Consider the following 15190-nt stretch of genomic DNA (forward strand, 5'->3'; position numbering starts at 1 on the left):
GGACCTATCAGAGAGCTGCTTGAGGATCGAGTGAAGTTTCTCGCTGACCGAGCTTCGAGGCGGAGACGACCCTCCGAGACGGCTCTAGGTCTCTGTAACCCGAATGAACCTTTCCTGAAAAACGAAATGGCCTTGGAGAGTTCACCACTCTAGTTTTGAATAGAACTGTTCGTGGAGCAAGCGAACACGGCAAGAGTCCGCCCGGACCAAAATTCGGAAGGGTGAAGTCAGGGCGAAGAACGGTGAAAAATTTCACATACTCCGAGGAAGGTAAGTAGCGACAGTCCGATTCTGGTCCCCAAGAGAAGGTAAGGTCCTGGAACGCGGATGCAGTCATCATGAAGATAATTATATTACGGGCCATCAGCGGCCGCTCAGACAAGCTTGCTCTTACCCACAAAGACCTTATTAGAGATCGGTAGGATTTGGCCGTCGGCCGCCCGGGTTTTTTCTCCCATTATGTTCTCCGCCATCCATTTCTCCACTAAGCCCGATTCGACCAGCGAATGTAGGCTGTGAATGAGGATGGATTCAGACGAGCACCGGGACAATCTCTTCGTCAAATGAATACGGAAGTGTATGCAGACTCACTACGGATTAAACATGCGGCCGAGATGGCATTTCTTCTGCATTGCTATCCCTGCCATGAATGTGTAGAGATAGTCTTCCTTTGGCATTCGCACAGATTGCGTCAGAGCGTGTTCGTTGAGGAATGCCCTCAGGAAATTCGATGAGTCGATTATGCAATATCTAAGGAGGTGGGGCGTTGAAAATTAGCTACTCGGTACACGATAGAAAAACATTGAGGGAGTAACTCCACATCGATCGCATCTCAGCTCCTGATCGAGAGTCCGTATCACCTCTTGATCGGAATATCTGCGATGAAGTTATCCTTATCCTCCGTCACTAAGACGGAATGGGTCTTCATATCTCGTCTTATGAGTTCCCCAACTCTGTGTTCATATATCTGGAAGACACGGAGGTTTTCGAGCTGGGTGAATAAATTCTTCCCGGCTCATCACCGATCGGCCTCTCGCCTTCGGAGCTCACCTGGAGCACATCGTAAATCGTCGTGCTGATTTGCGTACCGCAGTGGAAACGTTCCTCACTGATAGCGGTATAGAGTTCATCAGGTGAGTTGACCTAGAAGGAACAGGATCATTCACCAGACCAAGTACTCGCCCGTTCTTATTCCCCCACGTCCCTTAGGGCACTAGAGTTCAACCCACCTCTGTTTCGAAAACTGGCATGGATAGGAGCGAAAATAGACAGGTATTATAGTAATTCGTGAGCCAGAACACGTGCAAGGCGTAGGAGAGAAGGAAAATCCTGTAGGATAGGCGGGAGTACTCCTTGAAGCCGTCGCTACCTGGAGAGGATTGCCAATATCAAATTAGCGTTATCTGTGAGATTTCCAAGATAGGTGAATCCGAGTGCGGCCCACCTTGCTTGACCAATAGAGCCAAAAGGAGCCAAGATCCAGGCGGACCTCCACGAGAAAAAGTCGGTCCCTAGAATGCGAAAATAGTGATAAACCGAGGATCTCTTCCTATGTACCGCATTTGTAGATCCGTAGTTGGTCCGATTCCCGCTTACTCTGAACAGCTTTATGATGATGCAATTGACGAGAACACTCGATACGATCAAGGCCCATGTCAGGCCGTCGAAGGGCCACAGCATCGAGGCGTACGATTCTTTCCTCCGTGGCGCTGGATAAGCGTATGTTATGACATCACTGAGATAAGGCCAGGAAAATCTAACTGCCCCCAATCGCAAATAAGACATGCCAAGCTCCGACATGCCCACATCTGTTTCCTGCGGCAAGAGAAAATGCTGTGACGTCGGGATGTTCTTGTGCATTGTGGCTGAGGATTCTCGTCTCGCTCAGAGTCAGACGACGACAGACCTTATTATAAACCCAACCGATGAGACCGACCCAATTAGCTTGGCCGTTCCTCTCCACTAGGGAACCATACAGCGAGTTCGGCTCAGGGTACAGTTTATATCTGCAAAATGAAATGTGCTCGCTCCATCGACGACAGTATCGATTCCGTAGGGCTCTGCTAGTCAGAACTCCGGATGGAAGTTGGTAATGAACAAGATTTGTAAGGGAATCCGAATGATGAAGCCCTACGTGAAATTGAATTTCCGAGAGAGCATCCTCAGCGCATTGACTTCGCTGCCTTTCACCGCGACGAGTTCCCCAGTGAAGCTCTCTCTCTGGGTGACGAAATGCGGTGTACTCTGCAAATGCATTCCAGCTGCATAATTCCATATCTGATAATTTGACAACATGATCTGGGAGTGTTGGCCTTACATTGATGCATCCGACATGGAGAGTCAATCCGTTCACAGAAGGTATGAAAACGTAACGACTCATGGTGTCGTGTCTGATGAATCCGCATCCTACGCACGCCGCTTTGAAATCAGTTTCTGACATGGCGAACCTCACTCTACTTCGCCCTGCAATCAGGACCTGAAGAGTTTTTCAGACGCCGAAACCAATCCTTCTGAGCTGGTTTCCTTCAGCGAAAAAAGCGAGGAAATAGTGAGAGCACCTCGTGCGCCGAAAGCTCTCGAACATCGTCGGTGGCTACTGCCCCGGAAATCAACAAGGTTTGACAGCAATTCGCAGGGATTGGAGTAGCGAAAGGCACTTCATTCTCCTGAGGATTCATGAAATCGAACTGGTACAGACAAATGAAGTCGACCTTACGTTGCAAGGGCCCCTGAAAAACATGGGCTGAATAATGCTGAGGGAGGTCGAGCTCTGAATAGTTATCCTTCGATGGAGTGCTCCATATTTCCGATTGCCTTCACGTGCAATCGCTCACATAGTTGATAGAAATCAGCATCCGGACGGTTTCGAAGCTCAGATTCAAAGCAATGACTTTATAAGATGGTACGAAATCATCCATCGGATTTGTGAGCGACTTCGTCTCGCCATTCCAGACATAAAGACGCACGGCGCATCCGGACTGGGACATCAAATCTGGGAACGTGAAAGCCGGGTTGCTCCTTGCGCCATGGCTCGCCTTCTCTCATAGATATCAGCAGTAGAAGGGCACGAAAGAAAGTTTAGAGGGGAACTCACGTTCGATCCCGGAGGTATTCGAATCTACGATGAGACTATAGTTGTAGTTGCTGCCGCAAAACTCCTGGATGAAATCGGAAATCCCCGAATACGTGTGCTCACCCGGGTAGCACTTCGGCACAGCTGCCATGAGCAGAAGTGTCGCGTACAACGATATCGATATCGGCAGGCTACCCCGTGCGCTCCCACTAAAGCAATCCAACATGTTCGCTGGTGCAGCGATTCGCTTCATTGAGGCACCAGGATGGGGTTGAGCTGCTCTGACGCCAGGGCTCCTGAACGAAGAACCAAATCGCGGTCGCACGGAGCGATAGCTTCGATATTCCCCAACCACTGAGGACTGCTTAATTATTGATCACGACAAGGATAGCGAAATGATATACTGCCGTTACTGATTCATCGGAAGGAGTGTGCGTGCGAGGGATACAGCCAGATTCCACGACTCGCGAGACACAAGCTCGGACAAATCGAAGATCGCGCGGCATCGCTGTTCCACGCACGCAGTGGCTCACCCGTAACGAATATCCACAAGGAGCTGTCAGCCCCCACGGGGAGGAACCCTGTTAAATGTCCGAAAAGATTTGTCATGGGTACGCGACTGCACGCAACTACCACGAGTGACATCCTTGCACTGATCCGATACACCACCTCCTGAATTGATTCAGCCACTCTTCTACAGTTTGTAACAGAAGTACGCGCTCCAACAGCACGTTCACAGAATTTGTACGCGTTGATGGATACCGATGACCGATGACACTCAGATAGCGTGTTTCTCGAGGTACAAACCCCATGTCCATCGGTGCGAAATAATCCGATCGAGCGGTAGATGCCGAAGCTCGAGGCCTGATGTGAGCCTCATCCTGCTTTCGCGCTGCCTGCTTAGGAACAGAACAGCTGTACTCATAAAGAAGATTCTACGAATTCTTGTTAGAAATCGCGCTCCGCAGTTTCGTGATCTGCTGGGAGTGTATGGCCGGCGAGGGTCGGGGATGAATGGCGGGGTTTTGTCGCGACTCCGAGAGACCCTTGTCATCTTCCGAATGACCATCAAGATCAGCCTTTCCTTGCCGGACCTATCATCTAGATCTGTGATTTAGATCTTCAGCTCCAGGCTCTGTTATACCTCACTTCGAACTCGGTGTGACGGGAAAACTCCAAAATTTGCTTGAAAAGGAAGACATCTTCCTCGGTCATCTGCCGCCAGCTTCCGAAGGCCTTGTCAACGCTCTTCGGGAGACGGAGACGACGGGAACAGATACGTCCATCAACTAAGGGCTAAGGTCTCGCTGGCACCAATGTGAAAAATGCCTATCTGATGAGTCCCTCATCAGCGTAGCTGCAGAATATTCGCCATAAGAGCGGCAGTTCAGTCCTCTTGCGACTGTAGGTCAGATAGATGTCTTCGGAATGGGGTCGTCGCCCGAGATAGGAGTCTCTCCGAGGAGCTCCCTAAGGCCGCGCTGTGGGGAGACTTCACTAATGTGAGGAAGAATATAGGTACCTCTTGCTAGAGCTAACCAATGTCCATAGCTAGTTCCGAACGGACGGAAAACAAGTAGGAGACTTTCACATTGTATTTCCATCAGGGTGCCTTCCTGTACCGATTGAACATTTCTTCATCAGATTCCCAGAGCTCTCGGTCAATTTTCGCGTTTGGTGAGATTCTCCATTATGGAGTTATCGCAAGGGACTGAGAGAAGCAACTTCTGGAGGGTCAGAGCTAGAGCATGCTCAAACGGTATCTGACATTTGAGCTTAATGAAAATTATGTAGAGACTGAAAACGACAACCAGCACAACAGCGAGCGCCGCGTACTGCGCCTGATTCTTGCTACTGCTCACTGTAGCGTGAAATATATAGACTAGTATGGCTAGTTTGAGTAGAATGAATACATATGGTACTCTGAGTGTCCTCTTCGCGGTCGGCATAGTCCATCTGAAGAGAATTAGAGCGAGAATCGTAAAAGACTCGAATATGCATTCGAGGAAGGTTGGTAATTCGATCAACTGATCAATCGTTCCCAGGTACAAAAACACGATTCCGAGTGCGGAACGTAGAAGTATCGTCAGAACAGGAATGCAGCTCTCCATGTGGACGTGCGCGAGAGGAGCCCACATGTGGCCCTCCCGCGCAGCACTCAGGAAGATGCGACCTGTAACGAGCGAGGAAGTTCAGTAAGTTTGCAAGCAGCCAATACTCGGGAAAACTTCAGAGAGAATTCGATTCGAAGACAATCCTTATTGAATTCTCCCACCGTTCAGAATGAAGTGCCCACTGAAGCAGCCGAAGACGCTGATCCCCACGATTAGAGGTACGATTTTCGTAAACGACGGTTGATGGAATGCTTCGTCCGCAAACGTCACAGCGACGGCATCTGAGCTCAAGATCTGGTCGGTGCTCAATACAATGAAGTACGATATATTCGTCAAGATGTAGACGATTGTGACACTCAGAATTCCGACGATGATCGATAACGGAACGTTCCGCCGCGGGTTTTGCACCTCCTCAGTTATGCAAGTTATGTTTTTCCTGTCGAATGGGGAGTCGATGGGGGAGTTGCTAGTTAGCTGAGCGGGTTTTCTCTTGCGCTCCGCTCGCATCGGGAGACCTTTCACGAATGGGACTCCCGGCTCGGCCAAATACATAGTACAATACATACCACCCCGAGTAGGCCCACAACGCTCCGTATATAGTTGACACCAGATCTCTGGGAGATGTTTTTGAACCAGCGAACCAAGTAGCTCCTCGGAGGTGATTCTCTGCGGTGCACAACTATGCGTAGAATTGAGCAGTCTTGCGGACAGCAGTGTAGCTTTTTAGTCTCACCGTAAAATATAGCGTGGTACGCTCCAATCCCAATGATGCCAGCAAGGACGAGAATTTTGATGGAAGACAGAACGTTCACCAACCGGAGCACCACTCTCATGTTCGTTAGATTGAGAGCCATCGTCAAAGCTGAAAGGATTTCTCCACAGTGATGAAATTGGACATCAAAATCTTTCTCTCTCAGAACAATCATTTGCTGACTTCGTGATCGATCATTGATTTTTCATCCCGCCCCCGTTACTCTGCATGTTCTAGGAGCGGCCCTTTCTCGAGGAGCACACAAAAGAACTCCCAAGCGGGAAAGTTCCGGAATCAGCTGAGAGGAACGTCATAGCAGATTCTTTTAATAGAATTCGCTCGCCGCATGGGTTGGAATCGAAAATTTGCGTGCTCACCCGCGGTCGATTCAAACACCTCTCTTTCACGCATCCACATGGAAAAACAGGCACGATAGCTCCTCGACGATCATTGAGAATTTTTTCCCCCAGCGAGAATCGAGGGAGAGGAAATTCTCAGCGAGGTCTCGGATAACATATTGATTCCGCCGAATAATATGTGATGTAGATCTTTCTATAGGCGGAGCTTGACTTTTCGGGTGACTGTGATAGTTCACGGAGAAGGATGGTCATCTGAGATCGAGCAAGAACTCATCGACTGAACTAGTATGCTAGCATCCTAGTATCCTAGTATCCTAGTATCCTAGTATCCTAGTATCCTAGTATCCTAGTATCCTAGTATCCTAGCATCCTAGTATACTAGTATCCTAGTATCCTAGTATCCTAGTATCCTAGTATCCTAGTATCCTAGTATCCTAGTATCCTAGTATCCTAGTATCCTAGTATCCTAGTATCCTAGTATCCTAGTATCCTAGTATCCTAGTATCCTAGTATCCTAGTATCCTAGTATCCTAGTAACCAAGTATCCTAGTATCCTAGTATCCTAGTATCCTAGTATCCTAGTATCCTAGTATCCTAGTATCCTAGTAACCAAGTATCCTAGTATCCTAGTATCCTAGCATCCTAGTATCCTAGTATCCTAGTATCCTAGTATCCTAGTATCCTAGTATCCTAGTATCCTAGTATCCTAGTATCCTAGTATCCTAGTATCCTAGTATCCTAGCATCCTAGTATCCAAAACTAGCAGCCAAGTCAGATGAAGCAGTCTCCTGGAAATTTCCGGCTCCACCTACACGCTCGTCGGGCGAACCCTGGCTTGGCTGTAGGGGACAAAGATGTCAATTCTCAAAGGCTCGTTATCGGGAATTCTCGGTAAGGGGGTCGCCAGCTCCGTCGGAGCCAAATTCGATGAGCCCGTGAGACCCATACACATGACATCACAGCCTCACGGAGAGGGGAGCCAGACATCAGGTAGCTATTTTTCTCCCCGGACACTTACTGATGAAGAGGACGCACAGAACATTGGAGACGCTCTCATCCGGCTCGCATTGACCGTACTTGATGGTTAGAACGTATCTAACGAACGTTTTGGACAGGACAGCCGTGCCCAACGAGTCGCTGATGAAGAGCAAACACCACACGCAAATGAACGGCAGAATGTCCCATGCTGGACCGAGGTGCCGAGCTGCTACAACGAGATATGTGTAGTCGCTGCCTGAAGCTGGCACGACGCTCGAAATTTCCACGTAACATAGCGAACCTAGAAGGAAGACACCTTGGTTCCGATAGAGGGAAGTTTTGCTATTCTACAGAACTTGAAGGGAAATTCCTGGAGTTATTCGAACGCTTTTGTACAGAACTGAATCCTCACCAACGAGGGCTAAGACACCGCAGAATATCCAGATGCAGAGATCGAGGCCAACAGAGCCCGAGCTCCGAAGGGTTTGTGACGGCGTGATGAAAATTCCAGATCCTGTAGGCAAAATGGGAACATACTCGTCATACGGCACAATGACGACACTCCATCCAATGCGGCTGCAGAGCTCGTACTCGAGTTAGAGGTTCTCTGAGAGCGACGATACGGTCGCGTTGCCCGTTCGGACAGACTCGAGAATCCCTGATGGTTTCTCGCCTCGCGTCGGTGCGATGAAAAGGGGAAAACGCAAAAGCTTGAAAGCGCGAAATCAACTAACCAATTATACCGCCGATAGTGATGGCGGTGGCACTCCAAAAGCCGATGCTTCTCTCCAAAGTGATGAAAGAGCCCTTGGATCCCGCACGATCAGCTTCAGAGTTTGAAGCCGGGGTCTGGTCTAGTCTCCCGCTTGTTCTATCCGCCACGGTGCACATCTTCCAGCCTTCTGAGTTCTGAACGACGTAATCATTAGGATAGTCGAGAGCTCGAGGGGGAAGGGGCATCGAGCTCGAGGTCGTTGTCCACCCACTCAAAGTCAACTTTGCACGGGCATTAATTCTACGAATATACGAATTCCTGCGCCACCACTGTCCCACTCGGAGTCTCACATCGAAAACAGAATTTCAAGAGCTGCCGCAGCGAGGGATGAGCTGCAAGCTGCTCAAAGAGTGCCGTGCGAGTGGTAAAGCCGTGGAAGGCTCGTCGGGTCTGCACAAATTCCAAGAAATTTCACACGTGGTCAGAAGTTTCTATAACTCACGCAGGGCGATCGCGCGAAACGCGACTCGATGGAGGCGAGAGAGACTTAGTATGCGCCCGATGTCTCGAGTTTCTCGACAAGTGGCAGCCACCTGTGAAGTCTGTAAGATGATAGCCGGGAGGTCGCATCTGGCTCGGGAGTTTAAAAGCGCTCTCCGCATTTGTCGGAATCGAGTCTGGAAGAAATTGTGTCTCGGGCCCCCTCGACTTCAGCCTCCAGTTCTCCGAAGTGAAAAGCATGAACCTTCAAGGAGGAAGGAAGGTCCCCTACAGCTCAGCCCATCATTGCAACTCGTTTTCCTCGTTGACCTCCATAGCATCCATAGTGACCGGCTCTTTATTGCTTCTTCATTCATCCAGTTGTGGCTGAGTTCGCGATTTTCGGCTAGCAACACATCCGGAGCTTTGAAGACCATTTGTTGGACCTGTATCCTGACCTTCCTCATCCGCTCTACTTCATTATGCAATGAATTTCATGAGTTTTGCGGATACTTCTTGCTGCGAGAAGGGTCGATATTGAGCTCATATGGGCAGTGGGTTCTCGTCGATATACGCTTGAATGACTCTGATCGCCAGAGCTTTGTAGAGCTGAAGAGGAACTTGAGGAGCGAGGCGATAGGCCGCCCACAAAGCAGTGCTGAGCAGACGAGTAACGGGACCCAATCCGGAGAAACTTATCTTGAAGTCGTCGGAACGGTAGAACTCGATGTCCTTAACCAGCGTGCGCTCTTCACTTCTCGCTGCAAAGTAAAATCGCGATGATACCGGAAGCTCGCCTCCACGCGAAATACGCGTGGATTCAGATCGGAATCTTTCCCGCACCGCTGATCCCAATCGGAAGCGGCGCTTCCGCGGAGTAATTCGGAAGAATTTCATGCCCCAGGCGTTTCCATTCGGCACGTATATATCGAATGTGAATCGCCTGAATTCCGAAGGGAAATGGCCGATATCGACGGATCTCTTTTTGTGTCATTAGAGTTATCGAATGGAGTAGTCAACAGCTTGCACGGAAGTTATTGGGAACAGGTGCCGAAGGATTTGATACAAGCTGTTCTATCCGAGCGATCAGATTGACCAAAGCAGGCAGGATAGTCTGGTTCGATCGCTGGGGATTTTCCTAAGTCATATGACTGAAATTAATTTCCCTCACCCTTCCCACGAGGTGTACATATCACGTTTACGCTGCACTACCACTAAGTCGGCCCGCCGTGCTACGCGGGCATGGGCAGAGTAGCTATTCCCGATTCACCATATAGTAACGTAGATTGATGTCTACGATGAGTCGAATACTTGACGGATGCACGAAACCTGCGTTCCGGACCGAGTTCGCTTGACTTGCGGGAACGCTTCTTCTAGTCGACATAACTGCGACCAGCCGCGCGGCATCGATAATCATGTCAGAGAATCGTCTCGAGAATGTCGACGGAATGGCTCGAAGGCCGAGGAAAGCGGAGCTACAGCGCATCGGTACATAGTACGTACATAATAGTTATGGAGGGGCGAGCTTTCATATAGGCATCAGAAACCTCATCCCCGAAACTAACCTCGTCAACTCACCTTCCGCAGGGACTTCGACGTAAAAGAACTGGCCGAAATAGTCACTGGTAATGGCAATGATGCCGTAGGCCAAGTATCCCGGGAAAACGTAGTCATACAGGAATACATAGTCGACATTCGATACCCCGATCCTGAGTTTCACGAGCTTCGGATCCGAGGCACAGTCAACGCTGATCAAACCATGCAGCATTGTCTTTGACGCGTTGTACAGTCGGGGATTCTGGAGAACCTGGCGCATGAGATCGAAATAGATGTTGATATCAATTCGAGAGAATATTCGGCTCCTGATATGGAATACTATACCAATGTCTCATTCGGGACTTATCTATCGTCCCGCTAAGACGACGTCGCTCACAGTCGGGATTCAATGCCGGAAAGGGTGGAACGAGACTAGCGAACGAAGCCATCTAAATCGAGGGAGGCTCAGAAACGATTTTCAACTCACGAATAGCGCTATATTCTCTACTCGATTCCCAACAAAGTTAGGTTCGTTCTTCGCGAGCGATTCCCGGCTCCGTTCAAGCAAAGCTGAAGCCAGCCTTGTAACAAACACATCTCCGAGGCAAATCAGTCGCTCTCCGGTTCCCACTTGGCAGTCAGCGCTCACGAAGCAAAGACATATAATGGAAAGTTTCCTCATCTTCGAAGAGGTTCGTTTCAGAAAGGAATCATAGAGGCGACTCCTTCGTTCGCGGCATTGAAGTGAGGCAACGGCGAATCAGGTCAGGAAAGCAGAAAAAAGAATTCTTTCCTATTTGATCTCTGATAGCCCAATTAGAATCGTGATCTCACTCATTATCATAATGATGACTTGATGATTGAGCCGTGGCGAATGGCTTATTCTACGATTCTCGCGACTCGATTACACTAGGGGCGTGGGTGCTGATGCTGCCCCGAACTCTATGCAATCAATATATTCCAACAAGCCGCGGTGTGCAGTATCTTCTGCGTGGATGATTTTTTTATTACTGTATTAGGTATTCGCCTCAGCTGCCCGCCATTATCTGCAGGATACAACAGATGAATTGTTTCCCAAGCTTCGATTCGATACAAGCCAAGACAATGCGGGCGCGAATAGTTTCGCCGAATTTGAATGATAACTTAAGTAAATTATAGACTGCGAACCCTTGTGAGAATTCACAAAATTTCCGGGTTTGCGTCTGAATTTCTCATTCGGGAGTACTTGCTGGATTTTGACCTGATCCTCTAAGGGAGGCCGATATCGGTGGCCACGTACACATCTTGGCGACCTGCGACGCAACAGTATTTTTCTGGATTCGAGTGGCTTACTCAATATCAAGGAAGGCGCATGAAGTTGTCGGATGATTTTTTTTACAAAGAACCAAATAAAATCGTCGGAACACAATGACGGGAGCCGGCTCGGGGCCAGTTACACCGCTGTCTACAAAAACTCAGTCACTGTTCGCCAACTTATTCCGTCATGTTCAGAACAATTTACGTTTCCTTCCGTTCGAAGATTGCAATATCCGAGTTGACTGCCGGTCATTTGCATTCATGATACTCTGCGAAGTCAAAAAGAAATTAATTAGGAAAGCCCGAACGGGGAGCGGTCTTTTTTGAGCCATGTTTCTCGGAGATAATCGATCTCGAAGTCGAGTTTTACCTCAAAGTCCCCGTAGGATGTTGACTTCCGCAGAGCTGTCTTCACGGTCGTCAGTTTTGTCGTGCTCTTACTGTTAGGACTTTTCATAGTCATCTGACGGGTGTAGACTTTACCAACGGTATCTGGGGCCTTCCGACCTGCCGGAGTCCTCAGGCTGCTGGCCTTAGGCTTGAGCTCCGTGTAAGTGCCAGCTCGCTTCAACAGGCCGGATCTTGTGGTACTCGGCTGGTACAGTCTATTCGTCGTCGCGGGGGTAGATGGCGTTGTTCTGGATGCTTTCAAAGGGGTGAACGAGGTTGTGTTGTTTTGGCGCGACTTCTTCTCCTCGAGAATGCTGATCTCATCGCGGATGGGCTTCCCATCGATATTGACGGGACCATTTATCGGCTCATAGGAGTCCAAGAACTTCACAATTTGTTTCACGACGAGCGGCAGATTCTTATTCACGCGCTCTCGCTTCTTCGTCTCGAGCAGAAGCGCGCCACCTCTGTTCTTATACCTGTTCGGGTCTTTCTGCGCTTCCTCCAACTCGTGGAGCATTTCCATTAGCGAGGCTTTCTCGTCCAGAAGTTTAAATAGCGGAGTTAGTTTCGCATGCTTTTCCTTGAGGCTTTCGATGAGCTTCTCGTAGGCTGCAACCAACTCTTCGCTAGGCTCTCCCGGGATCGGCGCTAGAGCTTCTCCGGTTCGCAGATTCTTTGTCCACTCTTCTGCTTCTAGTTTAAGACGGTCAACGAAACGACCCATATTTGCCTTCTTGAGTTCCTCGTATTCCTCCACCATGTCTTCGAGACTGAAATCGATTTCGAAATTAATGAAGCCACGATACTGGATGCAATGAGTTAATAGAATCCTTGAATCAACTTTGACCGTCAACAGATTCCAATCGAGAGTGGGGACTAACCGTCGGATACTCTGGTATGTTTTGGCTTCCACATCAGCAAGAAGTTCGTCCCTCTCGACCTGCGTGATCTCCAGACGGTCAAAAAGTTTCAGTAAAGAACTCCGGAGTGTCGCGTAACGCGCCTGAAGTTCTCTCTCTTCAGCTTCCAACTGAAAGTTATGGGAGATCTATCTCAGCACGATGAGGGACCGCTTGTTGTCACACGGCAACGACTTCCGCTCAGACCTTACACAAGTTTTTGAGCTCAATAGGATCGCTGTTGCCATTTTTGCGCTAGGGGACAGGATATCGTGGAAATTACCTCTTCGAGAGTGTCCGCAGCTAGCTGGATATTGGTCTGCGTCAAATCCCACTGGTCGGACGGCGTGCAGAGAATTCGATCCTCGATCTCCTTATTGGGAATCTTGCCCATGGACTCCATGAGCCTCGAGGCGGCGTCCAGGATCGGGCAAAGTTTGTCTAGGCGCATACGCTTCTCCTTGCGAGCCATAGTCACGTGTGTTTGGAGCTCCTGAAGCTCTCGCTCGCTGGGTATAATTTTAGATTTCGGCAATTCATACACTTTGAGGTCGGTCATGGTGGCGATGATGCTTTTCTGGGCTGAGAGTAGGTCGTCGAGCTGAGCCAGTCTCGCAACACGGATCTCGTCCATCTTCGAGGTTGTCACGTCGACCCAGTCTAATTGCTGTTGGAGGTTCAAGTTTTCTGGTTTCTTGGGTCCATCGATCTCTAGTTGGAGAGAAAGCTCCTCGAGATCCTTGAGAGCTGTCTGCACCCGCTCTCGTTTCGCTTCGAGCTCTTGTAATTCATCATCGATTATGGTGCTCCATCTGAGGGATTCAAGCGGAATCGATAAAGAGAAGACCGAGGAAATGCGGAGCACGGCTCAGCGATCATATGTCCTACGGAAGTGGCCAGTCTTCCGAAATTATCACTCACCTCTCTTGGAACCAGATGAATAACTTATGCATGCGGCTGTCGAGTTTACTCTGCTCGATGCCACAATCTTCCCATATATCCTGCAACCGCAGGATGTTTTCTGCACACGAATCCACATACTGTGTGAATCTGTTAAAGAAGAATGAATTCTCAGAGAGAGATTCGCTGCTCGACTTAATCTCAGGACACGTCATCTCTCATCTATGAGTGATGCGCAGCACCTCCGGAGCGTTCGGATACGATCCGATTCAACATATGATAGGAGTTTCGCGCGACCGGTTTTTTCCGTTGTCAACGGTTGACAAGGGCAGGCTCTTCCAAGTTCCAGTCGGTGGAGTCTCTACTTACGTGTCTCGGTATTTCAGCGGCACAAGATCGAGTTTAGACAACATCCTTCCAGAATGTACAACACAATATAATCACACAAACGATTTCATTAGATTTTCCAGTTTTTCGCGATGACTTGCGTACTGCTTTCCGCTCTGTGGTCTGTTTCAACGGCTGGAGATTTAAATATGTCTCTGCTACCGCTCGCTGAGTCAGCGGCGGGCTTCCGGATAAACCTGCCCGAGGCGCTATTTTTCGACCTCGTTTCTCTAATGAACAGCTGGATGCACCTGACGAGGATGATTTCCGAGCCCTAATAGGGGGGAACACCTATTGGATCGGGGAAAATTTCGTTATCCCTGTGGGAAGCATCAGCATGAGCGAGGAGGTTGCCCGCCAATTTGGCGGGATATCCGTGGCGCTCTTGGGCCGCTTCAGAGCTCCGAGAGTGAACCTGGGGAAGTCCCTCCAGAGTGCGGGGTCGAAATTCTGTTAGCCGCTGGAGAACCCCCTGCAGAATTCGCTCGAACCTCCCGTTCTTCATGAGTCCGGGTGATCGATCAAAGTTCGCCGTGGTGCTGGGACTCGAGCTGTGAGCCCCCCGGAACCGCGCTTCAGCTCGAGCTGAGACAACATCTACCGCCCGACGTCGGCCAATTGGGCGAATCCCTCACATCACACACTGAGAAACGCGTTGCATGTTGCATCTGGCTGCCGAATTGCCGACCTTCCATTGCCGAAGATTCCAAAAATTCCCCTTCTGGATGTCAAGGGGTATAGTGATGCTAGGGATGTTCCCTGAGCATTTATTTCGTCCTTCTCGACGCGCCAACGACATCAATGTCGTTGTAAAAATGGTGACCACTTCAGATTGATAGGTGGATGCAGAAGCTACCATTTAGAGGCTTCACCTCCCGTGTATTCCCTCCCGGGGCATTCGGAGTCTTCGTGAACTCGCAATCTGTCTGGAGATGCGCCAGCATGTAGGAGCTCATCCGACCCAGAAGCTGGAGAAGACCCCAGAGCTCAGATTCTATGGAGGCATTTTTTTCGCTTGGGCCGCGGGAGACAACAATTAGCAATGAGAGTCACTGACATTTTTCTGAGTCTCAAGGAGTCACGTCTTGCGAGATCGACAGCTCGGCGGTGGAATGGGGTTTTGTGATATGGAAGGCGGAAGGGTGCAGGGGAAATAATTTAGAGCAGGACGAACGCGAGCCTTTTCCCGTTGCCGGATATACATTTTGTGAGATAGATCATGAAGATCTCTCCTTTATTTTGGAAGAAAAATAGGTAACTTCAACGGCAGTTCCATTCTCAAAATGTGGAAGAACGAGTTTTACCAACG

At 49.4% G+C, this 15190-nt stretch overlaps 3 protein-coding genes across 3 annotated transcripts; all 3 read right to left on the minus strand.

Moving 5' to 3' along the window:
* Positions 1 to 4734: 4734 nt before the first annotated feature.
* Positions 4735 to 8166, minus strand: LOC100901882 (b(0,+)-type amino acid transporter 1-like). Its single transcript, XM_029111997.1, has 7 exons — positions 8010 to 8166; positions 7688 to 7789; positions 7316 to 7576; positions 5921 to 6049; positions 5754 to 5853; positions 5349 to 5623; positions 4735 to 5246 (listed from the first exon to the last, which is right to left on the minus strand). The coding sequence occupies exons 1-7, from the start codon at positions 8164 to 8166 to the stop codon at positions 4735 to 4737; spliced, it is 1536 nt and encodes a 511-aa protein (XP_028967830.1).
* Positions 8167 to 9013: 847 nt separating this feature from the next.
* Positions 9014 to 10286, minus strand: LOC108864502 (uncharacterized). The gene is made up of 2 exons (XM_018640272.2): positions 10049 to 10286; positions 9014 to 9231 (listed from the first exon to the last, which is right to left on the minus strand). The coding sequence occupies exons 1-2, from the start codon at positions 10284 to 10286 to the stop codon at positions 9014 to 9016; spliced, it is 456 nt and encodes a 151-aa protein (XP_018495788.2).
* Positions 10287 to 11024: 738 nt separating this feature from the next.
* LOC100900175 (protein regulator of cytokinesis 1) lies at positions 11025 to 14011 on the minus strand. Its single transcript, XM_003745169.3, has 6 exons — positions 13864 to 14011; positions 13516 to 13644; positions 12878 to 13406; positions 12577 to 12725; positions 11673 to 12465; positions 11025 to 11571 (listed from the first exon to the last, which is right to left on the minus strand). The coding sequence occupies exons 1-6, from the start codon at positions 13905 to 13907 to the stop codon at positions 11494 to 11496; spliced, it is 1722 nt and encodes a 573-aa protein (XP_003745217.2). The 5' UTR covers positions 13908 to 14011; the 3' UTR covers positions 11025 to 11493.
* Positions 14012 to 15190: the final 1179 nt, after the last annotated feature.

The sequence above is a fragment of the Galendromus occidentalis genome, unplaced genomic scaffold (genome assembly GCF_000255335.2).
Source record: "Galendromus occidentalis unplaced genomic scaffold, Mocc_1.1 scf7180000077478, whole genome shotgun sequence".
Classification (NCBI taxonomy): Eukaryota; Metazoa; Arthropoda; class Arachnida; order Mesostigmata; family Phytoseiidae; genus Galendromus; species Galendromus occidentalis.